The sequence below is a fragment of the Alexandromys fortis genome, unplaced genomic scaffold (genome assembly GCF_014885135.2).
Source record: "Alexandromys fortis isolate MF-2015 unplaced genomic scaffold, M_Fortis_MF-2015_v1.1 scaffold_9, whole genome shotgun sequence".
Taxonomy (NCBI): Eukaryota; Metazoa; Chordata; class Mammalia; order Rodentia; family Cricetidae; genus Alexandromys; species Alexandromys fortis.
In genome coordinates, this window is record NW_026067892.1 from 4444885 (window position 1) to 4472745 (window position 27861).

Sequence of the window (27861 nt, forward strand, 5' to 3'; positions counted from 1 at the left end):
GCCGTGCGCGTCCGGTTCCGGCCGCCCGCTGCCGTGCGCGTCCGGTTCCGGCCGCCCGCTGCCGTGCGCGTCCGGTTCCGGCCGCCCGCTGCCGTGCGCGTCCGGTTCCGGCCGCCCGCTGCCGTGCGCGTCCGGTTCCGCCTGCCTTGGCTTTTTGATAGGGCAGAATTTAGATAGGTGGAGTAGACCGAACAGAATGCTTCTGTTCACACTGAGAATTGATTTAAGCAATGCTATGTCAAGATGTCTCTTGTCAGAACCACTGTTCCCGCGGAGACCAGGAAAGCAGAAGAGAACGCTGGGAGCACGCTCACCAATTTTATCAGGAAGTTTCTTTATTAAAGCAATGAAAGCAACACATAGACAGAAGGACCTCCTACACCACTGGCCTGTTCTGAATAATGTGACTTAGGACCGCCACCCATCCCCCCACACCTCCCTGGACTCCCATCCTCAAACCTACCGCCACTGTCCCTGAGAGTGAAGGCTAAAAGAGACAGGCCCAGTGGCTGACCCTCCCCTACCAAGGGGATATGCTAAAATTCTAACCCCAGTCCTTCAGAATTAACTGGCTGTTTGCAGAGATGATTAAGATAACAGGAGGCCATTGGGATGGCTCTGATCCAATCTCACTGTGCCCTTACAAGAAGAGGAAGTCAGGACACAAGCACACTCAGGACAGCTGTTGAGGACCTGAAGAGAAAACACCACCAGCAAACCCAGCAGAGAGGAGTCAGGAGGGTCTGGGAAGAGCCAGCGCCACCATGCCTTGAGCTTGACCAACCAGCTATCAGACTCTGAGGTGGCCCTCAGTTTGGGACACTTTGTCATGGCAGCCTGAGCTGGCACAAGTCAAGCAACTATGGGGATGACAAAGGAAAGCTCTAGAAAGGAAGAAGGAAAGAGGGGAAGCCAAGCCTCAGAACACAGTGTGCCAAGGCGAGCCTGAGATGACCTACAACAATGAACAATGAACAGGGTCCTCCGTCTTCATCTGTGCCTGCTCCTGCTCCCTGCCCCTGCATTCCATCTGCCACTGGTGAGAAGGCACTGGGACAGCCGTGGGACAGGCAGAAGCCGGAAGTGAGTCCAGGTGGAGCTCTTTCGTTTGGAGCATCCCCGTGGCACATGGTGACTGATCAGAAGACTGAGATAGCCCTGGGACACCTCCCATCCAGCAGCCTCTCGGCTCAAGTCTTTACATCGCTAAGATCAATGTAAGTGTAGGGTGGAGAGATGGAGGCGGGGCTGTTTCTCCACAGCGTGGCTCTGTGGCCACCCTTACACTGTGTAGCTGAAGAAGTAGACATCACGTGACTCAGGCCTCTGAGCAAATGACCACAGTGAGGCAGGCAATTGGCCTCCCGTCTTTGCCTGTGATGCTGTTTGGTACTGTCAGAGTCTGGCTTCCAGCCGCTCTTCTGGGTGGTGGGTGGGCCTCAGGAGCCCACTCTGATGCTGGAGTAGAAGATAGCTTTCTTTGGAGAAGCCTGGAGCCTTCTGGGAGTCATAGCTAGGCCTCAGACCAACAGGACTCTTACATGTGCACAAGCTCCATCATCCTGGCCCAAGAAATGTCTCCGAGAGTGCCAAGCCTAAAATTTCCTCCAGTCATGGTCTCTGTGTTGAGTGTTGTAGTAAGCCAGCCGTGTCGGACTAAGGGATAGGTGTGTCCTGCATGTGTTTGTTTACTAGAGATCTTACTTGCGACAGCCCTCTTCTCAGCTGAACACAGTTCCTGGCTCTTCCAAGAACCCATCACAGGCATCTGAAGGGCAGATTTACGGCTGGACACTTCCTGACTCATTTCCCAGCAGCCCCCACAGTACCTCAGTGCATGCTGTGGGTAGCGTGTGGAAGAACAATGGAATGGAATGTTCTCGTACTTCATGGAGTATGTTGTTCACAGACTCCCTTGTTTCCCAGAAAAGGCACCTTGGCCCCGAGGAGCCCTCTGGTACAGCGGCTTCCTGGAGAGGGAGGTTGCCATGGGCCAGTCTGGGGCTGCTGAGACCATCCCTAGACAGTGAGGCCCCAGGAGGGCTTGAATTACAAGTGACAGCGGGAACTTTTTGTTTTGTTTTGTTGGTTTGCTTATTTAGAGAAGGGAGACATAATTTTTAAAAAGTGACAATGTTGTTTTTTTTTTTTTCTTTCTGACTACTTTTAAACCAAAACCAAGCCAGGTAGTGTTACTTACTTCTAAGACCAGACTAGAGAGAACGGGCCAGGCTTGATGGTTGTAGAAACATGGTCATGTGGGCAGGACAACCACCAGTGGTGGCCTCTATTTCCACTTCTCTGGCATAAAAGTAAACAAGAAGGGTGTACTTAGTGTATGGAATGCCCCCACAGAGGAAAGACCCCAAGCATGTTGCCAAATCAGGCACCTGTCTGGAAGAGCCAGGAAGCCTTGTGCAGGGATGATAAGGACATTGTGACAAGAAGCAAAAATGCCAAAAAGAAATACCTGTCCACTGTGGTGCTGCCTCCTGGCCCTGCCCGGACATCCACACCGAAGCTCTTCCCAACTGGCATCCATCTCTCAAAGGCATGGCAGCCCAGAAGGAGACCATGGTGCTGGCTTGAGAGCATCAGCGAGAATAGGCAGAGCAGGACTTGATCCCGGGTCCCTGGCCCCGCACTGCTCCTGCTCCCAGCCCCTCAGCACTGGATCCCGAGTGGTTCTGCCCCCAGAGTTTCAGCCTGTACTGACCATGCGTAAATAATTGAGAAGGCCAGAGTGGAAAGTTTTCTTCTTTGTGAGTTCTCTTGGATGACCTCATCTCCCCAGAGAAGCCACTGGCCAAAGTCCTCCTGGTATGGCCACCAGGGACTGGCTGCCTCAGAGCTGTCCCACCTCTGGGCAAACTCTAGAAACAGGGGAATCGCTGAGCCCCCCTGGCAGGGATGTGGCACCTGGATGAGCCTCTCCTTCCCAAGAGCCTGCTGACCTGTTCCTCCTCGAGCCAACACTGGGTCACCATCCTGGGCCAATCAGAGGGCTCCGCACACAGCCAACTGTGCCTGTCTCTATTCTCAGCCTTCATCCCAGAGCCCTGAGCACAGGGTGGGCACAGTGCCACTTAGAGTACAGATCTGCTTGCTGCCTTGAGCCACTCACCTGTTCAGGTGGCCTCCTGAAAGGGCTGGCTTGCGGGGGGAGAGGGGGTGTCAGGGGACTTTCTGGCATTCTTCATGTGGGATGAGAAACATGGGTGATAGCTGTCGGGGGTACTTACTGTGCACCCAGTGTTCCAACAGGGCACTTTGCATGACTACATTAGATGGCCAGTGACCCTTTGTGCTAGTCACAGACCCGATCGTCCATCCACTCGCATGTTTATTAATCCATCTGTTCATCAAATATTTATAGGACATTTCTTCATGCCAGACATTAGGTTCAGCTTAGAAGTGGGAATGACATCAGGTCACTAGCCGGAGGCTGAGAGATGACTATAGCCCTTGACTTGAACTCCCAAAGCCACTTCTTGCCTCTCAACAGCTCTTTCTGTCTCTCAAGTCAGGGCCACGGGTTTAGAGGCAGAACCTGCCACTCAGCTTGGGATGGCCTGAGATAGCCCAGCAGTGTAGACATCTGTGTATGGACTAGTGAGGTTGTGCCCAGCAGGGCAGGGCATCCCACAGAGCTCAGCATATGTTCCTGATAGCCATGGTGCTGGAAGGCTGTTTCCTAATAGAGACTCTGGCTTTGTTGCCCACAGGTCAAAGAGATCTTGACGGCACTGGGCTTGCTGCCCTGTGCCAATACACGGACGGGGAGCCTATCAGGAGGCCAGCGGAAGCGCCTGGCCATCGCTCTGGAGCTGGTCAATAACCCTCCTGTCATGTTCTTCGATGAGCCCACCAGGTAAGCCTGTGTCTGGTTCTGGACTGGTGACCAGAGAAGGGACAGGGAAGAGTTCCTTCTAGAGTCTATTCTGAGGTTCTTAGAGGTGGTCCCAATGTCTTGGTATGGCCTTGGAGGAGCTGCAAAAGGCTTCCCTGTCTGTGGGATAGCAGGACAAAGCCACCGGCTCAGAGTCTTGTGTGTACTTGGGGGTGAGGGGTACTGAATGTGGAGATACTGTTGGAGTTTAGAAACAGCTTCATAGTGCTTGTCTCTCCCAGTGGTATAGTTCCCTAAAGGCTAGTGTTCTGGGGCATTCTGAGGAAGGGGCTTGGTGTCTTGTGTTTTGAACAGCCCCTCCAATTTTGAGTGGCTCACTGCCTTTCCGTGACCATGTTAATCTTGACTCCTGTCCTGGCCTCGAGTCCTGGCTCTGGAGAACCCTGGTCACTAGTTAGTCATCCAGCCTTTCTTCTGAGCACGTTGTATTCAGGCATTCCCAACAGGGTAGCCTGGCCGCACAGGGCTCGTCCTGACTAACTCTCTTGATTTCCTCATCTCTTCCCCACTGTGTGCTCATCTTGTGGATGCCCACTGAACCTGAGAGCTGTCTCCAGCATCCTAGGAACAGTCACATCCACCTCAGCCCAGCCAAGTGCCAAGGCCACACTGGGTGGTACTTAGGAGGGCCCGAAAGACAACTGCAAGGACCCTTAAAATTGCCTCTCGTAGGCTCACTACCCTGAGGGAAGCGAGCAGTCAGGGTACCCACTGTGTCTTGCTCCCTTGTGGGGAGTGGCATAGAAGTAAGCCAGGTTTGGGAGTGTTCAAACAGGAGTGGAGAGAGTTCCCCTGGAGTGCCAGATCCTGGTTAGACCCTGCATACCTAGGATGCCGGCAGAAGGATACCTCCCCGCAAAAGGCATCAATATGATGGATAGACCATCAGAAGGAGCACAGCCACAGCCCAGCACACCCCCTCTAACATTTCCCAAGTGGACCAAAGGGTATGGCATTGGGATACTGACTGCCAGGCCTTATTGCTCAATTTGGAGTCCAGCTATTTACCCAGACAGTCCTGATGGTCTCTGGCCAAGGCAAATGGGGATCCCCTCCCCCACTCCACAGCTAGTCCTTCAGGAATCTGCTGGGCTCCTGCATTCTTGCCAGAAGTGGCATACAGTGCACACATCCCCCACTGAAGTATCACCCTTGAACAGTTACACAGGCCGAAAAGAGCAGGACCTTGGGGGTGTCGCTACAGGCCCTGTGACAGGCCCTCTCTCAGTAGTGACCTGGGGCCCTGGGCTTCTCCCTCATATTCTCAGCTTCTCGTGGTGTCTTTGACTTGCAGTGGCCTGGACAGTGCCTCCTGCTTCCAGGTGGTGTCACTGATGAAAGGGCTGGCCCAGGGTGGCCGATCCATCGTCTGTACCATCCACCAACCCAGCGCCAAGCTCTTTGAGCTCTTTGACCAGGTATGTGGACCCCACCCTTGTCCAGGTACTTGACCTAAATCTCCTCCCCAGAGTCTATCCCAAGATCTCTGATGGGACTGAGATAGCCTGGGGAAATTAGACCCTGGGTCCTTATTCTTTCTACTGGTCTTCAGGGTAATTAGCTGGCTGGTTGGTTAACTAGCTGGTTGACTGACTGATTAATGACTTGCTGGTTGAATAACTGGTTGACTAGCTGACTGACCAGTGGGCAGGCTAACTGGTTGACTGACAAACTGGCTGACCAATGGGTAGGCCGGCCGACCGACTGACCAACTGATTGAAGGATTGACTGAGCGAGAGCCTCCATTGCTTTCCAGAGGTGAAGGCTGTGGTTGATGCCTTTCTCTTTTCCTTCCCCTCAGCTTTACGTCCTGAGTCAGGGACAGTGCGTGTACCGGGGAAAGGTCTCGAATCTCGTGCCATATTTGAGGGATTTGGGTCTGAACTGCCCTACCTACCACAACCCTGCAGACTTTGGTGAGTAGAACCCACCCAGAGGGAAGGGATATGATGCCTGAGTCTGGAGTCACTGCCATGTCTCACCAATGGGACAGGACTGTCCTATGGTGGAACCTCTGGCAGGCCTCTCCCCAGGAGGACTTGTCTAATGACCAGACTCCACCCATCTTTACTTGTCCTCTTAGTCATCCCCTCTATGAGGTCACAGGTCACTAGATGTAGGACCAACTCTGCATCCGTGACTTCTTCTCTATAAGAACCCTGCTACTCGAGGCCACTCTGAGATCCCAGCTGGACAACCCCCCTTTGTGGCCTTTCTCCCACAAATGTTTCTTTCAAATGTCTGACCCCTCAGCCCCCAGGGCTCCGTATGTCATTTCCCAAGTTGTCTCCAGGAGTCCTTGATCCTGGAAATGGTCCTTACCCACAGGAGGCATACTGCCACAAAGTGGGGAAGGGATGGGAGGAGACGGGGGAGGGAAGGTGCTCCATGAAGGGCATATTTAAAAGCCAAGGGAAAGATCTTGTTTGTGGTTGGCTTATTCCCTCACCAGAGAGAGAGAGAGAGAGAGAGAGAGAGAGAGAGAGAGAGAGGAGGGAGGAGGGAGGAGGGAGGAGAGAGGAGAGAGAGAGGAGAGCGGGTGATGAGGATGTCCCTTCCCAGGGGTTTCTCCCCTCTGATGGTCCTCTGGAGGGGAAGGTGGGGACTGTGGCACTTAGAAGTGCTGGGAACACCCCCCAATGAGTTGAGAAATGGACCAGGCAGTTCTGGGGACTTGCTTGGTGCTGCAAGTGATGCTTTCCCAGGGGGGCCCAATGTGTCCCGACTTCAGCTCCATGTGCCACTTAGAAACGGCATTGCCAGTTTGCTGAGGGTTACAGGGGAGGAGGGGATGTCAGCGGCTGCACGGGGGCGGGGGGGGGGGGGGGAACAGGTCCCAGAGGTCTCTAGACAGCAACATACTGTCATTACCATGGAGTGAATGAGGACCACTCAGCAGTCACAGAAGTAGTCTAGGCAGAGGGAACCCGATGGGGTCCAGGGAGGATAGAGGACGCAAGCAGAGCAAGTGAGGAAAATTAGGAGAGCAGCTGCTTGTTGGGAAATGAGGGGTGTGGCCCGTGGTCCCCAGCCTCGGAGCAGTGGACCCTGTGTGCTGTGGGCAGTCCTTCCCTGTGGACCATGCAGCGCCCCTTTTACTCAGCACTTGAGCAAGGAGGCCAGCTTCCTCCTGCTGATCTTACACTCTAGCCCTTGCTGGTCCAGACAGAGCAGGCATTCAGTGTACGCTGTACGGATGGTCGTGGCGTAGATGCATGAGTTCCTGGCTCCCTAGGTGAGCTGACAGCATGATGCACATTTGTGTGTCTGCATTTCTGGTCACCTGACACCATGAATGGCTTACTGGGGGTTCTGAGCGAACATTAGTCAATCAGCAACCCACTGCCGTGGCTCTCGGGCACCACCATCATTCACTCGAAAGCATTCTCGTTGCCGTATAGACCTTGCTGTCACCAAGTGACAGAGACCCTCAGTTCCCATCAGCACTGCCATGCTTCTTCCCAGCAGCCCCTGTCTCACTCCACCTTCTGTGTCTCCTGCAGTCATGGAAGTGGCGTCAGGCGAGTACGGAGACCAGAACAGCCGCCTGGTGAGAGCTGTGCGGGAGGGCATGTGTGACTCGGACTATAAGAGAGACCTCGGAGGCGACACGGACGTGAACCCGTTTCTTTGGCACCGGCCTGCTGAGGAGGTGATGGAGATGAAGGGATTGCAGTGGTCTGGAGATAGGGTCCTGCAGAGCCCTTCCTGAGCACTGTGGGCGTGGTGGACAGGAGACTAACTCATCCCCTGCACTGTGTGTCCTCAGGACTCCGCCTCCATGGAAGGCTGTCACAGCTTCTCGGCCAGCTGCCTCACCCAATTCTGCATCCTCTTCAAGAGGACCTTCCTCAGCATCATGCGGGACTCGGTAAGGGTGTCCTCGATGCTCACGCACACCCAAGCACACTTTCAAGTTGCTGTGCCTCAGCTTGTATCAGCAGGCTATTACCGCTGTGCTGCAGTAACAAAAGGCCCCAAGATACCTGTATCCGTAAGACCCTGTGTGTGTCTTGACTGCTGTCATATATTTCTGTGGGTCGAGATGGGCTCGGCCCCGTCTGTCTTCTCACTCCAGGCCCAACAAAGGATAACCTCCATATGGGCGTGCATAAATTCCTAGAGGAAGGCAGAGGATTGGGATCATGCAGGAATGAGGCAGGGGATGATGGACCACCTGTCCAGTGGGTACCAGGCAGCCTGCCTGGGGAGGCTGAAGTCCAGAGTAACCTCAGGGTCCTGAGCCGGAGGACCTGTAGCTTACCATGGGCTCATGTTCACAGCAACCCAAGCTGCAGCTCAGGATGAGGGTCTCCAGTAGCACCGTCCCCACCATGGCTTTGTCTCTTTGGGAGGGAGACCGGCCTTGTTTGCCTGCTTTGAAAGGGATCAACAAAGTGTAGTGATTCTGTCTCAATAATACATGAGCTTGACGTGTGTGTCTGTGTGTGTGTGTGTGTGTACCCACGCACGCACATGTACACATATACGTGTGTGTGTGTGTGTGTGTGTGTGTGTGTGCATGTGTGACTGGCTCTGAGTATTTCCCTGAAGGAAAGGAAAGGCGGCTCATATGATCTGTCATCATGGGAGTCAGGATCTGACATCTCCAGGGGTCTTGGGCTTGTTCCCTCACACCTGTGCACTGAATGTGGGCTGTGCCTGCCCTTAGGTCCTGACACACCTGCGAATCACCTCACACATCGGAATCGGCCTCCTCATTGGCCTGCTGTACCTGGGGATTGGGAACGAGGCCAAGAAGGTCCTGAGCAACTCTGGCTTCCTGTTCTTCTCCATGCTCTTCCTCATGTTTGCCGCCCTCATGCCCACTGTGCTGACCTGTGAGTGCCCCTTCCCATCTAGCCGGGACCCCATGGGGCTGGGGGCCGAGGCCCTGTCATGACCAGGCATGACTTTTACAGCATACAATGCCTCGATGCTTCAGATTCAGCCTTTCTATGTTGACCAAACAGGTTGTATTGTATTTACTGTTACATAAGAAGGTATTGTGTAGTGGGTTGGGGAGATGGCTAAGAGCCCATACTGCCCTTTCATAGGTCCAGGACTTGGTATATGTCAAATGACTCACAACCACCTATGAACTTTAGCTCCAGAGGCTCCGATGCCTCTGGTCTCTGTGGGTACCTGCCCACAGGTGGCATATACTCACATTTGCACATATACATCTGTGTTTAGAACAGATGATCCCATCTTAATGTAGGCATGGCAGAGGCAATGGAGAGAAAGTCCCCCAAAGTTTGCTGCTCAAGAGACCCTCAGATCCAGCTTGCTGGCTGTCCCCACCTGGCCAGTGGAGTTCAGCTATTCAAACAGCCAAGGGTGGCCAACCCTGGCCACTCTGGGCCGCTAGGTACAAAGCAGAAACCTAGTGGTTAGAGAACTGGTCAACCCAGCAGGGACAAGGCTGATCAGAACGGTCCCACTAGCCACCCCAGGGACATTTGGTGTTCTCAGGGACATGGTCCACTCTGGGTCTTCATGTAACCACTTGGATCAGTTTCTTTCTTGCTGCTGTGCTAAAATGTCACAACCAAAAGCAAATTAAGGAAGAAAGCATTTATTCTGGTGCACTGCTCCAGAGCCAGCATCCGTGATGGCGGGGAAGGCGTGGCGTGCCCTTTGGCATACATCTGCACACAGGAAGCAGCAGGTGGGAACAGGAAATAGGTTGAGGCTATAGACCCTTAAGTCCAGCCCTCCAGGGATGTACTTCCCCCAGCAAAGCTCCGCCTCCTAAAGGTTCCATAGCCTCCCCAAACAGCTCCGCCTACTGTGGACGAAGTGTTCACATACATGAGCCTGTGAAGGACATTTCTTATTTAAACCACCACATAAGTTTTTAGGTTAGAGAAATGGCTGGTGATTTTCTTTTTCCAGACCAATGAATCTGGTTCCATCTTTGGTGTAAAGTGTGAGTATTGGAGTGTTGGTCCACACTGTGACAAAGGCCAGAATGCTAGGATTGGGCCTAAGGCTACTCATGCGTGTATGTGAGTTGCTGGCTGTGTCCACCCAATCACTCTCTTCCCCCTTCTTGCCCTAGTTCCCCTGGAGATGAGTGTCTTCCTCCGAGAGCACCTGAACTACTGGTACAGCCTGAAGGCCTACTACCTGGCCAAGACCATGGCTGATGTCCCTTTCCAGGTACATGAGCCGCAGGTGACTGGCAGTAGGGGGCAGGAAATCTCCACACCCACAGAGCCGGGTGGGACTGGTTTCTGCTAGTGTCCTGCTGAGAGGCAAAGCAGGATTTGGTGGGATCTGTGGGGCCTGCAACTGAAAGGACCGCAGGGGGACAACCGTCCGCTGGTGGGACAAGCGGAGCCCCCAGGGACACAGATCTGTACTTGCAGATCATGTTTCCCGTGGCCTACTGCAGCATCGTGTACTGGATGACGTCACAGCCGTCAGACGCAGTGCGCTTTGTGCTGTTCGCTGCCCTTGGCACCATGACCTCACTGGTGGCCCAGTCTTTAGGCCTGCTGATTGGAGCTGCCTCCACATCTCTGCAGGTACAGCCAAGGAGGTGCTGAGCAGCACTGGGCTTCCCTCTACCTCCTTGCTCTAACCACGCTGCTCCCCTATGGATCTCGGTGATCCCCTTATTATTAATTCTGTCCTGAACTTCCAGGTGTCTCCACAAAGCTATTCTCACAGGGAGAAAGTTCTAGTGCCCTCTGTGATCAGGATGACATTCTTACTGAGAAGGAAGAGACTTGCAGAGTGGCTGTGCCTACACACGGCGCATGCCCAGACATGAGTACCCTACAGTGGTTTCTAAATGTCAGCATATGTAGTACCAAGCACACCCCAGGACACTCTACCTTACAGGCAGGGAAGACTAAGGACCAGAGATGCCTGGGTTGGGTGGCATTACACAGTTTTCTTAGAGGCCAAGCTCTCCGTACCTCTATGCGTGCCTCTGTAGGTCCACTTGACCACTCTTAGGCACACCAATGGTGGGTACCCACTCTTCACCTCGCCGGGAGCTTCACGTAGCCCTACTCGGTCTCCTTGAGCTTGGTCTCATCTCCAGCCCTCAGTTGCCTCCCTGTCCTTACAATCCCAAGTCACCTGAGGCTCTTGAGGTTCCATGTCAACTCCTGGGTACCACATACTTCCCAGTTCCTCGCCAGTGTCCTCAACAAGGGTCCAGGTTCCTCATGGAGAGATGGGAACAGCCACAGTGTCCTCCTCATGACATTGTCACGAGAAAACAACACTCTGAAGAAGAGCCTGGGGCACACCAGCCCCAAATCAGGCCCGCAGAACATCTGTCGCCCCCATCTGAACCTCCCACCTCAGCGTTCCCCATGCACCCCGCCAGTCCCACCCACACATCAGATCCGTACTGTTTTCATGGATGACTTTATCCCCTGTGTTGACCGCCCCCTGACCCATTTCACCTTCTCAGATCCTTCTCTGCCCCTCCCCTGAGAGCTCTGGACCCCAGAGGGTATATCTGACTGGGTACTGGATGTTCTTTAAGCTCATGTACATACAACACTCACACCACACACAATATGCACACACGCTGACACTAGAATCTTTCCCTCCGAGCCTGGCCAGTGGGAACAGCTTCTTGTCAGTCCTTAGCTCTCATGGACAGCAAGACCTGAGAGGAGGGAGCTTCCAGGGGGTCCCATGGGCTCCTTGAAACCTGGCTCTGGCATTTGGTGCCATTGCTGGTGGGTAACAACATCTCTACCTCTGGGTGGGACCCCCAGAGAGGTGGTCCTACCCAGTTGTTAGCTCCAGGGACAGCTAGAAATTGTTCACTGCAGCCCCTCGGGGACCATTCCCGGAAATTGTTGACCTCTGTCCTCAGGAAATACTTTATTTTGATTTTTCATTCAATCCTCTTCCTCAACTGGGGTTTTGGGGTCCCTCTTCAGAAGATTAGCTTCTGGCCCTGCCAGAGGACATTCTATTCTTAGCCACCATCCTGGTCTTGGCCAGTCCAGAAAGACTCTGGCCCTTTGAGAGTCCTCCTTTCCGACCACTGGGGATGTCCTCGGGGTCACTTGAGTGGGTGGGGTGTCCTCTGCCTCCTCCCGTGAGCACTCTTCATGTCCCCGTCCTGTCTCACTCCAGGTCGCCACGTTCGTGGGTCCCGTGACTGCCATCCCCGTCCTGCTCTTCTCGGGATTCTTCGTCAGTTTTGACACGATCCCAGCCTACTTGCAGTGGATGTCCTACATCTCCTATGTCAGGTGCGTGTGGGCAGTGGCCGGGGCAGGCCCAGGGACGGAATGGGTGGCCCTGGAAGGAGGGACTCCCGGAAGCCAGTCCCTGGCTGTCCACTGCATCTGCATCCCGGCGCCAAGAATATGCCTTACGTTTCCCTTAGTTTTGGGCCTCACCCTTCCAGTGCACACAGATGCACACAGACTCACCCTCTGAAGATGCTGTGGCATGCCCTCACATTCTGGGCATTTCCAAGGGTGTGTCCATATTTTATGTAAAATAAAAACTCCCCAATGAAATTCTGATTACAAAATCTAAACAAGGCACAACAGAGGCGCATTGTGCCCTCTCTGAAACATCCCAGCACCTTCCCTTCCAACAGGAGTTTTCTGACTCTGGGTCTGGGGTCTATCAGAGTCCCTCCCCTCTGTTGAGTGGCTCTCACACTGGCCATTCCCTGGGCAGTCAGTGTCCGTCCTTAGTACTTGGCTTGCATCCTCATCCCCACCCCCAGCTGCAGCCATTCCCCTGCATCACAAAGGTCCATGCTGAGAACAAGTGCTGCTTAGGCCCCTCTACATTGTTCCGGAGACCAAGGCAGACACAAAGCCCTTGTACAGAGTTTCAGCTGCCCGTGCGCTTGCCAATCCTGGGAAACTGGAGCCCAGTGCCTTTCTTCTGAAGATTGGTGCCTTTGTTCTGTAAGACAAGGCTGGGCCCAAAGGGCTTTATTTAAATGCTCCGGTGTTCTTGCCAGGATATCCAGCCCATAACTAGACCTGACAGTGAAAAGGTGTCGGGATTGGAAGGAAGCCAAATATGGTTTTTTTTAATTATTTATTGCACCAGTGGATTAAATATGGTTCGTTCTGTTTTACATTTTCTCTGGTGGCCTTGGAAGAAACGGGATTGGAAGCAAAGGTAGGGGGGCTGCTAGGGTGTTGTCTTAGGAAGATGGCTGTGAGGTCAGGAAGCAGTGCAGGGCGGGTACTGAGAGTGACCTTCCGCCACGGATGCCCTTCTCACCCGCTGCTCCTCTCCCTAGATATGGCTTCGAGGGGGTCATCCTCTCCATCTATGGCTTGGACCGGGAGGACCTGCACTGCGACATTGCCGAGACCTGCCACTTCCAGAAGTCAGAGGCCATCCTGCGGGAGCTGGATGTGGAGAACGCCAAACTGTACCTGGACTTCATCGTCTTAGGGATCTTCTTCGTCTCCCTGCGGCTCATTGCCTATTTTGTCCTGAGATACAAAATCCGGGCCGAGAGGTAAAACACCTGCAGGCCGGCAAGGAGGCAAAGCAGACATTGTGACCAAGGGCACTGCTGGGAGGCAGCCGTGTGCCTGCTTCTGGTGACACAGACTCTCCCAACCCAACCTGGAGGCCACGCAGGTCGATGGCGACCAGTGCTCAGCGCCTCTGCCCGCCGGGTTGGAACCGTTCGTTTCCTTTTCTAGCTTTAACTAGGAAGATGTAGGACGGTTGGGATTTTTTTTTTTTTATAAATGCAGGATTTAAAACACAACTGATACAGAATATCATCCTGTGATCCAGCTGGGGACAAGAGGCTTCCTCAGTAGGTTCCTGCTGGAGTCCAGGACACCTTGGCCCTGGAGGAGGAGTGCTGGCCACATTGGTCCCCAGAGAGGTGGATATCTTGGGGGGGAAAGTCCACAGACGGTGGGCTCCACTTGATGGCTGTCGTTTCTTCTTTTCTAAAGTTCGTCTCCTTTCTGATGAAGTCACTTTCCGAGCCAAAGTCGATAAATTTCATTCATTTTGAGAGACTATCTTTTCCAGTGCTTCTCCAGGACTGGTTCAGGGTAGGAAAGGTGTGTTTTGCTTAGAAATAGATGAGTCCCACCTAGCCACCGAGTGAGGCTCACAGCCACAACCACCGAAGGTCAAACGTGGGCTCCAGGCGAGGGAGACCCCCCACCCCCCCCCGACACCAGCTGTGCTGGGCCAGCAGGGATGAAGAGCCACGCCAACAGTATGGAGCGGGATGTTGGCAGGCTCTTTCCAGACCTTTCTTTTTCACATGCTTCTATTTTAAGCAAAATAGATGATTTCTTCTATAGTTTTCTGGCCACTTTCATTTTGCCCAAGAAGTACATAGATCGACCTTGTCGGTTTTTCAAGAACAGTTTCCCCTTTCTTCATGAACCACGCTAACTACCTCCACTGAGCCTGGGAAGCCGGCCTGGGGACACATTGGGTGTGGCCCTTGAAATACGAGGGCATGTGCAGTGAGGGTGTCAGTGAGGGGCAGGCCGGCTAAGTGGAAGGGGAGGTGCCATGGATGTCCCCTTTATAGGACATGCAGCTGCTTGCTTCTGGAGCACCGCCGTCCTACGATGGAGTCTCCTGCAAAAGCCTATGTTTTGTGGGTAGGCCCATTTACCCCGTGAGCCTTGGTTTCCACACCTGTAAGTAATTGCACTAGGTCATGTTCTGACAGGTCCTGAGATGCCTCGGTTGTGGCCTTGAAGCTTTCTTATCTTCCTCGTAGAGAATGATAAGGGTCCGAATTTTACTTAAACGCATGGATGTGCTTTGAAAATATTTAGAGATTCTTTTTATTTTTTTCACTCCTAGATCTTTTATAGAGAAGACAAATGAAATGCATATTACAATGTAATTTTCAGTTTGCTCGTTCTATACAAACATGGCACTGCCTTCTAGATTCAGCTTTTAACCAGGGACACGATTCGCCTTTATAAAATGTCTTCATTAAAAAAAAAAAGTCTTGATTTAATTTCAAGATGTTAGGCATTGCATTGACTCCAGAGGGGAACTGTGGGGGGCACTGCATTGACTCCAGAGGGGAACTGTGGGCTGTCAGCTGGCGAAGTGCAAGTTTAAAGGAATGGGAGTCGGGTGGTCACTTCGAAGTCAGTGCCAAGGAACCCATTCCTCCCCTGTCTCCACCGACGGCTCAGTGTAATGGCCCATGCTTGAAAGATGTGCCAGGGGCACTGAGTGAGTCTGCACTGAGACTGCTCTGCTGTCAATCAAAGAGGCAGAGTGGTCCATGTCTCATGTCTGGAAGAGAGTCTCGCCCTCTGGAAGTGTTCTTGCGTGTCCAGGTTTCTCCTCGCCACTGTGAGCAGCTGTCACCACCCCTAAGTCAGTGAGGGTATGTTGGGGGTCCCTCCATAGAGCAGGGGTCTGAGCTGATGCTACGAGAGCTGGTTCCCTGCTGATGGGCAGGGTGATGAGGGTAGTTGCTAAAGAATGTTGACCAGAACGGGCAAGAGGTCAGAAGTCACCCCACAGGACAGCGTTGCTCACTTGTTCTGCAGACTTGAGGAAGGCTGACAGCTATATTAGGGGAAGCTACAACCTTGTCCCTCATCCAGTGTCCACAGGCGCCCTGATGTGTGGCTTTTCTTACCACCATACATAACTTGGATTCCAGAGATGCAGTCTGGACTTCTTCCTCTTCCTGCTTGTCTCTGTCATGGTAGGGGAGGTATCTGGAGGTGTCCGGCAGTGTGTCCTTCCTGACACTGATGTTCGAGTCAGACTTCCCTTGCAGTTGGGTTCCATGTGGCTCTGAGGACTCGGGCCTTCTTTTTATCTCTGGCTAAGTTCCTTCAGTTGAAGGGAAGATTCCATCAGGTTAAAGGCCCTACCCCCTCCTCATGTTAGCAGAGGTGAAAAATGAAAGTTCAAAGGCTACATTTGCAGAGACCTCATCAGAGAGAGGGGCCTGTGGGGCCCTGCCAGGCTGGGGTTCAGGAAAGGCTGGATGCAAGGGTGGAGCTACCATCCTCTGTCCAGCCCCCCCTCTTTTGTCCATCCTGTCCCACCTCCCCCACCCCAGCCTCTCCTGCTTCCTATTATACCCTTTGTCAAGAGAGAGTTGAACTCTGGGAGGAGGGGAGAAGATGAGCCTATGAGAACCGCATACAAAATAGGAGCCAGACTCTCCCTTCCTCACCTGGGGGTGGGGAGCTGCACCTTAGGACCAGAAAATGGAGCTTACAACTTTTTAGTAAAAACCCATCTTAGAAGCCTAAAGAAAGGTCATTTTTATCCGCCTGAGGCCAGGGACAGACAACATCCACAAAGCAGGAAATGCCTCTGGGTGTGTCTTTGAGGACAGAAAACCAGTGTGGAAGTGAGACCCTCCTAGCCTTGGGAGTATCTGGGCACTGCGCAGTGCCTTCTGCTTCTCCATCTTGTGTTCCTTCGTCACTTCCTCACTGATCTGCTTTCCCCACATTGTTTCAAGCCCTCGGGCAGGGCAGGGACCTTCCTCAGGCCTTGCCCCAGTGGGCAGCTTCTTCACTCTCCTTATCCAGGTAGGACTGAGGTGGGGAGGTGCTGGCACGATGCTGAGGGGCATCAGAGTCCATGTCACACACCAGAGTCCACGCTGTCTGGCTTTCCCAGCTGTCATTGTCCCAACGGTGCAAACAGTCGGAAGTGCTTAGACGCGTGCAAAGCGCAGCACCTTTGCAGTGGCTGCAGCACCTTTGCAGTGGCTGTCTCCCCAGCCATTCTACCACTAAGAGAAGGTCAAGACGAGAGGCCAGTCTGCTCTTTGTCTGAGGGACTCACATCCAAGTGCCCGTGATGAATTGTTCTAGCCTGCCCAGGGGCTGACCTCGCCTGTGTCTTAGTGGCCTGTTCTTTCCTGTCTGAGCTTCCCAAGGCAACACTAGTGGGCCACTTCAGGTCAGAGAGACTGGCGTCCATGTGCTTCGGCTTGCGTGTCAATACGTGAGTTTGCACATACACGCATGTGCACACATGCAGGCCTGCCCCCACACATGTCAGATAGTGTTATTCTATGGCTCTCCCTGTGTGTCAGTAGCACACCAGCCTCCAGGTCCTTCCCCATCACGTTACTGCATGGAGGAAAGACAAAATTCATCCATGCCTGTGGCGCAGAGGAACGTCCCGTGGAAAATCCATCGAGACTACTGAGAAACACCAGCCGAATGAATATGCGACGGAAAGGCAAGCAGAACCCAGCAGGGGAGCTCGAGGAGTGGACTGTGTCAATATAAAGTTAGATACTTGGAAGAAATAAAGACTGCTAATAAAATATTTTATATATAAGTTTTATGTGTTTTCGGTGTCAAATCCACGTTTGCGCCGTCTGAAGATGCATGTGTCTGCCTGGTAAGGGTTCTGATTGGTTGCCTGGTCTGACCCACTGTAGAGTCGACCTGCTCTCTCCAGTATTTTCTATGCATCTTTCTCTAGGTTGTGTTCCCCTAGATATCCGACCCATGTCCTCTGCTGTGATCATGTGCTCATGCACGGGCAGCACCAGATGAGGCTGAGCCACTGGAACATGAAGGCTGCCCCCACCACAACCCCATAGGCATAGCCAAGGCAGCCCTGCCCATTGCTCCTCCTCAGGATAGGGGCAACTGCTTCAAGGAGTGCCCTGCTCAGGGCTCTGATTCTGCAGCAGATAGGTTTCCGTCTAGGCTTGGGTTCTGGGAAGCAGCTCTCGTGTGACTGGGTGGGGTCCCCTGAGATCTGGGCTCCCTGAGCTCTCAACCGGGTGACCTGCTGGAATTCATCTTTGAAGAACAGTGGTGGCTAAAGTCAAGTTTCAAACTCCACCTTGCTCCCACCTCTAGGACACAGAGCAGAGGTCAGAAAGGTACACTTCACTGGCCTCTCTAGGACACAGAGCAGAGGTCAGAAAGGTACACTTCACTGGCCTCTGCAGGGACTTACAGCATGGGAGGAAGGGTGATAAGTGAGCATCGTGAGCATGGCCTGGGCATGGGCATGCTGTCTTGCCCATTGTTGAGTGTGATGTGCTTCTGTTATGTCTCCCAGTGTCCTCTTGCTTCACTAGACCACCTGTCTTCCTGAAGTCACCTCGCAATACCGGGTTGAACCTTCTGGTAGTTCTGAAATAAAGCATCTAAGAGAATACACTCAGGACCCTGATGGGATGCTTGGATCTCAGTGCCACTGCAGATGCCCCAGATGTACTCTGATGTGCCCATGACAAAGTTATTTCCAAATTAGAGGCAGCAAGAGATTGTCAACATTAGCCACCAACAATTAGAGTGGTCGGGCAAATACGGTCTTTCAAAGTAGCTTCAACATTTTCTGATCGTGATTGACCATGGATAACTGAAACTGGACTGGTTGGGCAAAGGTACTCAATATCCCACGCAGAGATGACCCACCCCGATGCTGTGCGAGTCTTATGCTTTCCCGTGACCATTCAGGGCTCTGCCCCTTCTGGCTTGCATCCTAGGAAGAAGAGAGTTTGAGCTCCCCTTGCATTGTCTCTGTGCAGATCTTTGCAGCCTCCACAGTGTGCTGGGGGCAGCAAGAAAGTCAATGCCATGTGCAGTTTGCATGACTGATTCCAAGGGACACGGGCCAGGCTTCAGAGCCTCACGCCTTTGCATCCTCAGTACTGTCCCCTGGCATCAAAGGGAGACAACAACCTAACTGCATGTCTTCCCCATCCCAGTCATCAGTGGGTGCAGCCCAGGTCCCTCCAGGCCAGATGATCAGTGCAAAACAGAGCCAGGAAAGCAAGCAGAAAGCCCCCCTTGTTTGACCCAAATGCAGAGCTACACAAGCCTATAGCTGCTCTGTCAGGCTTCAGGTGTCAGGGAGGCACGGGTACACTCTGGGGCTCTCTAAGGCGTGGTTGTGCCCGTCTAAGATGCTGCCACGACCCTTCTGCCACCTCTGCCTTTCAGATCCTCTCAGGAGTAATGTCACTGAGACTCATTCGGAAGCAGCCTTTCCACCCTGAGCTCTTGCGAAGGGCATAAGCCCCCTCCTGTATTAGGGTTTCCATTGCTGTGATGAAGCACCAGGATCATAGCAACCTGGGGAGGCAAGGGTTGATTTGGCTTACACTTCCACATCGCTGTTCATCACTGAAGGAAGTCAGAACAGGAACTCAAACAGGGCAGGAACCTGGAGGCAGGAGCTGATGCAGACTCCATGGGGGGGGGGGGAACACTACCTGCTGGCTTGTTCCCCATAGCTTGCTCAGCCTGCTTTCTTATAGCACCCAGGACCACCAGCCCAAGCTGGCATCACCCACAATGGGCTGGGCCTCCCCCCATCAACCTCTAATTAAGGAAATACCCCACAGCCAGATCTGATAGAGGCATTGTCTTAATTGAGGTTCCCTCCTCTCGGATATTTCAGTTTATGTCAAGTTGACATAAGACTATCCAACACAACTCCATCGACAGGACAGTAAACCTTGGCACCAACCCAAAGCCCCTTCAGTGAGGTCTCTCTCGGTGCAGCAGTGTTGGTCCCCTCTACCTGTCATCGTGGGATGCACAAAACAGCATCACCAGTCACTGGGGATGTTGTTTCTGAGTGGAACTTTGCAGGGGGTGGGGGAAGGAAGCAGTCTCGCCTTTCTCTGGGGCGTCACCAGCATAGTCTCCCCTCCTAGGGGACCTGAGGGCCACATCCTTGGCTGGGTGTGATGCCTTCTGCTTTGAAAGGACAATGACAAATGCATGGGAGTGTCCGAGGGTGCCCTCTAGTGGTCACTGGGGCTGCACACGCACAGTGTGAGGAGCAGATCTGTTCTTTGGAAGACAAGGATGGCCAACTATGGTTAGGGAGTTGGGGTCACAAGATGGAAAGGCTGCTGTGACCAGGCCAATGGGGACAAAGACAGCTGCAGAGAAAAGCAGCTGGTAATCCCTGTGTCCAGAGAGAAGGCTGGAAATAGAACATGATCAGCCTGGAAGGGGACGAGCCGCCTCAGAAACAGCAGGCAGGACCCCTGGCAACACACTCAAATCTCAGAAACTCAGATTCTGACTGAGTGAGAATTGGTCGATAGTCACACAGTTTGTTCGGGTTTTTTTGTTTGTTTGTTTTGTTTTGTTTGTTTTACTTGCTTGAGGCAGGGTCTTACCATGTAGCCCTGCCCAGCTTGTAACTCATTGTCTAGACCAGTCTGGCTTTGATTTTGCAGGAATCCTTCTGCCTCCCAAGTGCCCCCATGATATAAACCAATATATCAAATCCCCTTGTATAATATACACACATTCTGTTCCTCTAGAGAACCCTAACATACACACACACACACACAAACACACACACACACACGCTACCACCTCCCCTCCGCAGTCCATAATCAGGTCTGCACATGAACATTTGAAAACTTTACACATTCCTATTAAGTATGAGAAGTAAAGGATAAACTAGCTAATGGATAGGTGTCAACCTGTCCACACTCCAGAGGATGTAATAAGGGACCAGGGTGCCGGTGCCCCTACACAAAACCACAAAAGCAGGCCACCTGTAGGACAGGAGCCCTGGCATGGTGAGTGGGCAGCATCACTATACTGGAGTGAACACCGTGCCTACAGCTCCATGCTAGGTAAATGCAGGACACTGTAAGTCAGAAAACAAAAACAACCTGCCTGGAATTTAATTTTTTTTTTTTTTTGTTATTTTGTTTGGTTTTGGTTTTGTCAACATGACACAAGGTTGAATCCTCTGGGAAGAGAAAACCTCTATTGAGAAAATGTCTCCATCAGACTGGCCTGTGGGTAAATCCGTGGGCCTTTTTATTGATCGCTGAGAGACATGGGAGGGAGGAGCCCGCTGAGGCAGAGCCACCCTGAGACAAGTGGTCAGGATTATGTAAGAAAGGAAGCGGGGCAAGCCATGGGGAGAAAGCCAGGAGGCAGGGTTTCTCCGTGGCCTCTGCTTCCATTCTTGTGTCTGGGATCCTGCCTTGAGTTCCCTCAGTGATGGCCTGTAACATGTAAACCAAACCAACCTTTTCCTCCCGGGTTGTTTTTGCTCGTTACTGCTATAAAGAATAAAACCAGGACATAACCTATGTCAGGATGCCACACAGGACAGGGCCTGGGTTCAAATCATGACAGCAAGTTTGCAGCCACCATGAGCAGACAAGACGCTGGGTGGTCACAGACAGAGGCAGTGGTCTCTGGAATGACACTTGGCACAGCACAGACACCACCATCTCTATCCTTGTATCTACTCAAAGCCAGCCTTGTCCCCACATTCAAATGACACTTAGACATGCACCCCACGTTGCTAAACACACACGGGCGGTGCAGTTAGACTATGTCTCTGAGCCCAAATCAACCCTACGCCCTAGACAGGAAACAACACAAAATGAGTTTGGATGTGAGATACCTGTCTTTGGCCCATGTGTGTCCCACGGCCACACAGGACATCACAGGCATGCTGCAGACTGACACTGGGCTTGTCAGCCACAGCCAGGAAGGTCTCAGCACCTTGCTGACTCAGTGACAATGCCAGAGAGACGAACAACCATAGGACACCACACAGTCCAAAGCCAGTCAAGGATATCACTGCTGCAGGGTAAGACTCTGGCAGGAGGCAGGGAATTTGGGAAGCTGAAAACAAGATGACAAGAGGTAAGGAGCAGCCGCCACTCCAGGCTGCCAGCAGAGGGCGCTGTGAAACCATCTAAGTTTTATTCCTGGTTCCGATTCAGTCCAGATGGGCTCACAGCTGCCTTCACTTAGGCCTGGAGGACACTCCCAGAAATTCTAGCGTGAATACCACGCTCCTGGAGTGTAGCCAAATTGTCTTCAGCTGAGCCCACACCACTCTACCCGAGGCCCTGAGGAAGGGGCAGCATTCTGAGTTCCCGTGGACAGGGAGAGCCAGGCAGGGAGAAATGGGCGGGTGCTGCAATGAGAGGGAGATGAGGGCCAAGACTGCTGCACCCAGGAGAGCAGAGGACTCCAGTTCACCTGCCCCACAGCGAAGGGTGCTCCGCTCAGAGGGACAGTGACTAGAAACCAGAGAGCAACAGGACCCAGTTTTCTTCTCTAAGCTTCAGGCAGGAAGGTGGCCAGTGTGGATGAAGAGTTGCTACAGTCAAGCTGGAACCGTGAAGTTCAGATCCTGCAGACCGTTACAAACAGCTGGTCTGGAATGGGGTTTGCATTTTATTTGTGTAATGCAAACACAGACTTTACACGCCAGAGAGGTTTTCTAAGGGACTGGGGTGCTTAATCTGCAAAGTCAACCAAAGCTGACAATCCCAGTTGTGGGTGAGGAGAGAGAACCTGACCCGTCCTGCCAGACTGGAATTTTCTGTGCTGTTGGCCACAGCCTGGGGCTTCTCCATCTGTCTCCATGCATTCACCACAGCAGAACCAGGCACTGCTGACTCCCTCGTGGAGACCCCCGTCACCGTGTTCTCTTATTCTCCAGGACCTCTTTAACCATATTTATTGACACCGAGGAGACACCTCTACAATGGGACACTCAAGAAGCTGGCCACTATGCTTGGGTCCTTCACCAAGCAGAGCAGAGACGAGGGTAAAGGAAGCCAGGCACTTAGACCACAGGAGTGCAGGGGATATCAGAGAGCTCAGTGGTCAAGCTGCTACCTTCAGATCCCCTTTACAATGGAAACTCAAGCTGGAGGCACAGCCTAGTAGTTAAGACTGACCTGAATCTAAATTGTCCTTCGTAAGCTTGGCAAGTGGACAGTTAGAATGGCCACTTTGGGTTCTAAAAAAGACTGGATCCTACAGAAAGACTCTCTGTTGTATCCTGTTTTATGTCACGCAGCGCAGTGACATCTCACTTCTGATGTGCCACCCAGACCTCTAAAGGTCAGGGCCCCAAGTCCAAGGTCACGAAGCCCGTGGGGACCAGTGTGAAGTTCTGTGTAAAAGTCTTCACCTTGCATGGAAATGCACAGAGAATCCAGCCATCAAATTAATATCAGGATTTAAAATTTAAAAGTAATAAAGATATATACAATGGACAAAATTTCAAAATTCTGCACTTGGCTAACAGTGCCCCACTTCTACACTGTAATCCTGGCCCTGCTTCCAATAAACCTTTATTTATAAAAGCAAATAGGAACCAAGGAGGCAGGGCCTTTGCCTAGCAGACAGGCTCAAACTCCTGTCTCCTGAGTTTGCTCTGATGGTCCTATAAGGGGAGGGCTCCAGTGTTTTCCCTGTGTGTCCTGGGTGTCACAGTCACTGCACAGTCTTGTCTGCTCTCAGTGTGATTTGCCAAACATCACGTTGAAGCGTCATTCCCAGTATAGTGGTGTTTGGGAGACGAAGCCTTTTCCAAGGAGAAGAAACCATTGACGCCCACCTCAGTGAGAAGCAATGATTTCTGACCACTGGGCTGTGTGAACTGGACATGGAGGACGGGGCCTCAAGAGGGTCCCCTGTGCGCACAGAGCTAAGGATCAGCCATGCAGCACAAGCAGGAGCCTCCACCCCCAAACCTCCCCAAAGATGATGCAAAGGAAACTCACACCAAGAAATGAAGAGGGTGGATCAAACCGCAGTGGATGTTGGGTAAGAAAATGAGATGCAGACCACTGTTCTGTGTCCATTCCAAAAAAAGGGGGTGACCACCCACAATGTGGAGATCTTAAATGTGACTGTAGATAAACACAAACCAGGCCGTAATAGAAGATGGTTTTCATAGTTTGATTTCTTAGCAAAAAAGACTTGATTTCTAAATCTTGTAGGAGAGGTGTTTGGGTTTTTTTTTTGTTTGCTGCTTTTTGTTTTTGTTTGTTTCTTGGTTTTTTTTTTTTTAATTGTTGCTTTTTCTCCTCTTAGAGAGGAAGTGTGCTGTAGAAGGTTCCATCTGCCTGCTGTTCTAGTCAGCTCTAACTCCATTTGTGTAGAAATACCGGAACAGCAGTCTCAATGGAGGGCATGACAATCAGATTGGCCTCCCTGGGGGGTGGGGCAGGGATGGTCTTACTTGTTAATTGATGTAGAAGGGCCCAGCCCACTGTGAGTGGCACCTTCCCTAGGTGGGTGAGCCTGGTGTTTATAAGCAAGTCAACTGAGTAAAAGTTCAACTGTGCCAGCAGGAGGTATCCTTCCTGGTTTCTGATTCAAGTTCCTCCTGTGGCCTCCCTCAGTGATGGGACTGTGACCGGGAAGTGTAAGCCAGATAAACCCCTCCTCCCCTGAGCTGATTAGGGTAGAGTGTTTCCTGACAACATTATTGGGAACTGGAACACTGTCTCAGGGGCTCCTGGCTTGAGTCTCTTAGTGTGTTAAAGCAACTCAGGATCAATTTCCCATGGGCCTGGAACACTCTCTCCTCCGTGAAGTGTGACCCTTCCCCCTCCGCACCCTCCAAGAGTGACACGCAGAAATAAATACAAGAGCAGAGGTCTCAGCCATCAGAGCAGCCTTGTGCTGAGTGTGGGGTCTTTATTCGTCAGGACTCCAGGCTCCTATGTGGGCAGCAGCAGAGAGAGCAGAGCAGGGATGAGCGCTGCCCTCGACCACCACCGCCAGCCAGTGTGCGGGGTGCAGAGGCCGTTTCCCAGAGCCTGGCCGGCTTCAAAAGGTGCATTCTGGGAAGAAAGAAAAGGATTAAGGTCATCCCCTCTCAGGGCTGCCTGGCTTCCTGAACCAGCACCCAGTGGCCTTCTTCCCTGGTCTCAGGGGAATGTGAGTCCCCCAAAGCCTGCAGGAGGCACTCTGCATCCTCCCTGACATCACCAAAGCACATAACTGCACCCCAGTGGTCCTGTCAGGGGTTTGTGCCATGGTGCCTAGAAGGGAGCCAAAGGCAAGTGACCTGCCAATCATGGGGCAGCGGCCAGCCTGTTACTGCTCCTGACCATACTCTTTTCTCCTTCCTGGCTCTGCCAAAGGAGGGGAGAGGCACATGGGATGCCTCTGTTCAGCTGGGGCTCAGCCGTTTGTTACCCAGGCCAAAGAGCACATCTGGATCCTTTGGGTGCCAGCCCAGGACAATCCCTCAGAGATATATATTCTCTTAGAAGGTGAGCCAGCATTCAGAAGTGATAGATGACTCACACCCGATGGCTCCCCTAAGATGTGGTAGATTGGACCTTGGTAAGACAGGATTGGCAAGCCACCCAGGTGCCTGGCCATCTGCTGTTTGCATATGGCCCTACCCAGGGATTCTTGAGGGATTTGCCCTACAACCCACTCCACCAGAGGGGGCGGGTAAGAGAGGCAGGCTAGTGGGCAGGAGCCAGGGCACAAGCACAGTCACCTGTGGTCTGCGGCGAGCATGTTCTAGGTGACAAGGGACTATGGATGGCCTGTTTGCTAAAACATTGGCTCAAAATTAATCCATTTCCACAGCCATGCAGTGTTCCTTTTTTACACCAGTTTGTACCGTGTGTGTGTGTGTGTGTGTGTGTGTGTGTGTGTGTGTGTGTATGTGTGTTGGGGGAGTGGTGGTCAGCAGTCAGCCTCAAGCATTGTTCCTAAGCTGCTATTTGCTTTGATGTGTGTGTGTGTGTGTGTGCGTGTATGTGTGCATATATCTACATTTATTTACTTGTGTGTGTGCATATGTGAAGGGAGGCATGCCAGTGCACAGGTGAAGGTCAGAGGGCAGCTTGGTGGAATCAGTTCTCCTCTGCCACCATGTGGGGTTAGGGATTTGAACCCAGGTCTCGAGGCTGGGCAGTGAGCACCTTCATCTGCTGAGCTATCTCACTAGTCCTACCTTGCTTATTGATGGTCTGGAACTTTCTAATTAGTCTGGGCTAGTTGGCCAGTAAGCCCACATATCTGCCTGTCTCTGCCTCCCTGGTGATGGGGGTCCAAGCATGGACCACCGCACCTGGCTTTTTGACACGATTTCCTGAATCCAACTCATGTCCTCACGCTTGTGTGGGAAGCGATTTACTGACTGGGACATCTCTCTGGCCCTCAGATTACATGTTTATATTTTATAGAAAGGACCAGCCACTGATCACTGGCTGCCCTGGATCCAAAATACCTGATAGGAGGTCTCCCATGTGAGGCCTCCACCAAGGATAGTGACAGTGTTGGTGTCCTGAGAGGCCCAGCTACATGAAAGGACGGGGCTGCCCTGGGCATCGCTGGTTGACCTTACCTGCCTCCTGCAGGGGCTTGAAGCACCAGGGCACATTCCGGATGCTGTTGTCAAAGCAGCAGCCACGGTTGTTACACTCCTCTTTGGAGACGCTGGGGTAGCCGCAGTCCACCCTGACCTTGGCTGGGACCTGACACTGGCTTGGAGCTGTCCAAATGAAACCAAATCAGTGCCCAGGCTACAAATTCAGGATTGCTTTCTTGCTTCCTGTGGAACCCTGTAACCCTTCCTCCTGAATTCAAAGATAGTCAGAGTCTTGCCCCACAGGGGATGTCTAAAGAAAAGCAGTGCATTATGAAATGAACTGAGCCGAGAGTGGGGATACCGAGCTAAAATCCTCCTGGGCTGTCATTAGTTTGCCCGTCTCTGCAGCTGACTAGCATCCTTTGACTCTCAGGTGAAACCCTTGGAATGTGTTGCTTAAGGCGCCCCAGCTGCCACCAACCCCAAAGCTAAGAACGCCATCAGATAACATCTGAAGCTGTGGCGAAGGCCCCACCCTCTGCTGTCCCCAGACACCCCATCTTGTACTCGGGAACTGTCTTGATTTGTGAGTCTTAGTTTTGCCAACAATGCTTCTGCAGTCACTCTCCACCACATGCGGGTTAGCGCGTCCTGTCCCAGCTGTGAGCTTCCTCCATCTCCAGAATTCCCCTTTCAAAACTGTCTATTTATCCCTATGTACCTCTAAAGCCTGTCCCCTTTCACCGGCTACCTGATTTTCCCTATGAAAGTGGAAACCCAACCGCCTTCCACATCTCCCCCACTGCAGCGGGGCCAACCGTGCTTTCCTGGCTACTCCAGACTTTGACACAGGGCTCTAAGGGACCCTTCGAAGCGTCACCCTGGCTCCAGCTACCAGATGCCATTACATGCCCAAGTCTACGGGGTTTTATAGCTCCCTAAGGGCCCTACTGTCTTCACCCTGGTCAGGGGTGACCTGGCAAAGGTCATACCCCAGGTCTCTGAGCTTGGCCACCTCTCACCCAGCCCTGTGATTCACTGGTTTCTATAAACCATCTGGAGCTTCTACTGCCTTCTCAACCGTTTCTGGTTTATTCTGGCAACTTCCCTGTTCAGAAATCGCTGGCAACGAAGGAAATGAGAGGGGATGAGCACCTGCCAGCCCTCCTACCCAAGACTGAGGAGGGGAGGGGCATGCTCAGCTTCTCTGCACCTCCATTAACTTGGCTGTGAAATGGGACAGAAAGAGGCACTCTGTAGGGCTGCGCCAAGAAGATGTGTGCCCGGTGAATGGTAACTAAGTATGAAATTGATGTAGAAGGGAGGCAGGTTGCTAAGTCCCTCCCCTGCTGAGAGGTTCCAGCCTAGTACTGAGGGACCCAGAAAAGGTACTTACACAGGCCAATGTACTCCGCAGCTACCCCAGAGGAGCCAGCTAGCAGGACCAGCAGCATTAGACAGAGGGCTCTGGTCTCCATGGCAGCAGGAAGCTTCAGGATGAGCGCACAGGATGTGCAGGGGCACAAGCAAGGCCCTTTTATATCCATGTGTTTGCTGGGTTCTGTGGACTCTGGCCTCTGACTCCACCACCTTCTCTCCTGTGAAATTCCAGAAGACTCCTCCCCCATTCTGAGTCAGGGGGATGGGGTGGGGTGGGGAGAGTAATGGGGATGGGTGGGGATGGGGACAGTCACTTTAGAGTGCAGTCTGGAAGCAGGGTCTGTCAATCATTGTATGAACCTAGTCTGGAAGAACGCTCTGTAAGGCTGCGAGGGACATTTAGTCTTGCGTTCCCAGCCACCTCACAGTAGCAATGCAGAGGACCCTGGGCCACTAGGTCCATAGCACCACTAACACCTGAAACACAAGTGACCTAGGCTGGGTCCCAGGGCCTCCCTGTCTATCACTTT

General features: G+C 52.6%; 2 protein-coding genes across 2 annotated transcripts in view; one reads left to right on the forward strand and one right to left on the reverse strand.

Annotated features, from left to right (window-relative positions):
* Abcg1 (ATP binding cassette subfamily G member 1) overlaps positions 1–14885 on the forward strand; it is a 59662-nt gene extending 44777 nt beyond the window's left edge. The window contains exons 6-15 of the mRNA XM_050142556.1: positions 3726–3871; positions 5205–5328; positions 5712–5826; positions 7414–7562; positions 7680–7781; positions 8583–8751; positions 9975–10075; positions 10285–10443; positions 12026–12144; positions 13164–14885. Coding sequence (XP_049998513.1) covers positions 3726–3871; positions 5205–5328; positions 5712–5826; positions 7414–7562; positions 7680–7781; positions 8583–8751; positions 9975–10075; positions 10285–10443; positions 12026–12144; positions 13164–13392 — 1413 coding nt within the window. The 3' untranslated portion in view covers positions 13393–14885. The remainder of the gene's footprint in view (positions 1–3725; positions 3872–5204; positions 5329–5711; positions 5827–7413; positions 7563–7679; positions 7782–8582; positions 8752–9974; positions 10076–10284; positions 10444–12025; positions 12145–13163) is intronic.
* Positions 14886–24277: 9392 nt separating this feature from the next.
* On the reverse strand, positions 24278–27500 carry Tff3 (trefoil factor 3). Its single transcript, XM_050143761.1, has 3 exons — positions 27348–27500; positions 25988–26134; positions 24278–24461 (listed from the first exon to the last, which is right to left on the reverse strand). The coding sequence occupies exons 1-3, from the start codon at positions 27496–27498 to the stop codon at positions 24448–24450; spliced, it is 312 nt and encodes a 103-aa protein (XP_049999718.1). The 5' UTR covers positions 27499–27500; the 3' UTR covers positions 24278–24447.
* Between the last annotated feature and the right edge of the window lie 361 nt (positions 27501–27861).

Coding starts and splice junctions, on each gene's coding strand:
- Tff3 (XM_050143761.1), bottom strand. CDS start 27,498: ATGGATATAAAAGGGCCTTGCTTGTGCCCCTGCACATCCTGTGCGCTC. Junction 26,135..27,347: donor TGCGGAGTACATTGGCCTGT/GTAAGTACCTTT, acceptor TCATTTGGACAG/CTCCAAGCCAGTGTCAGGTC.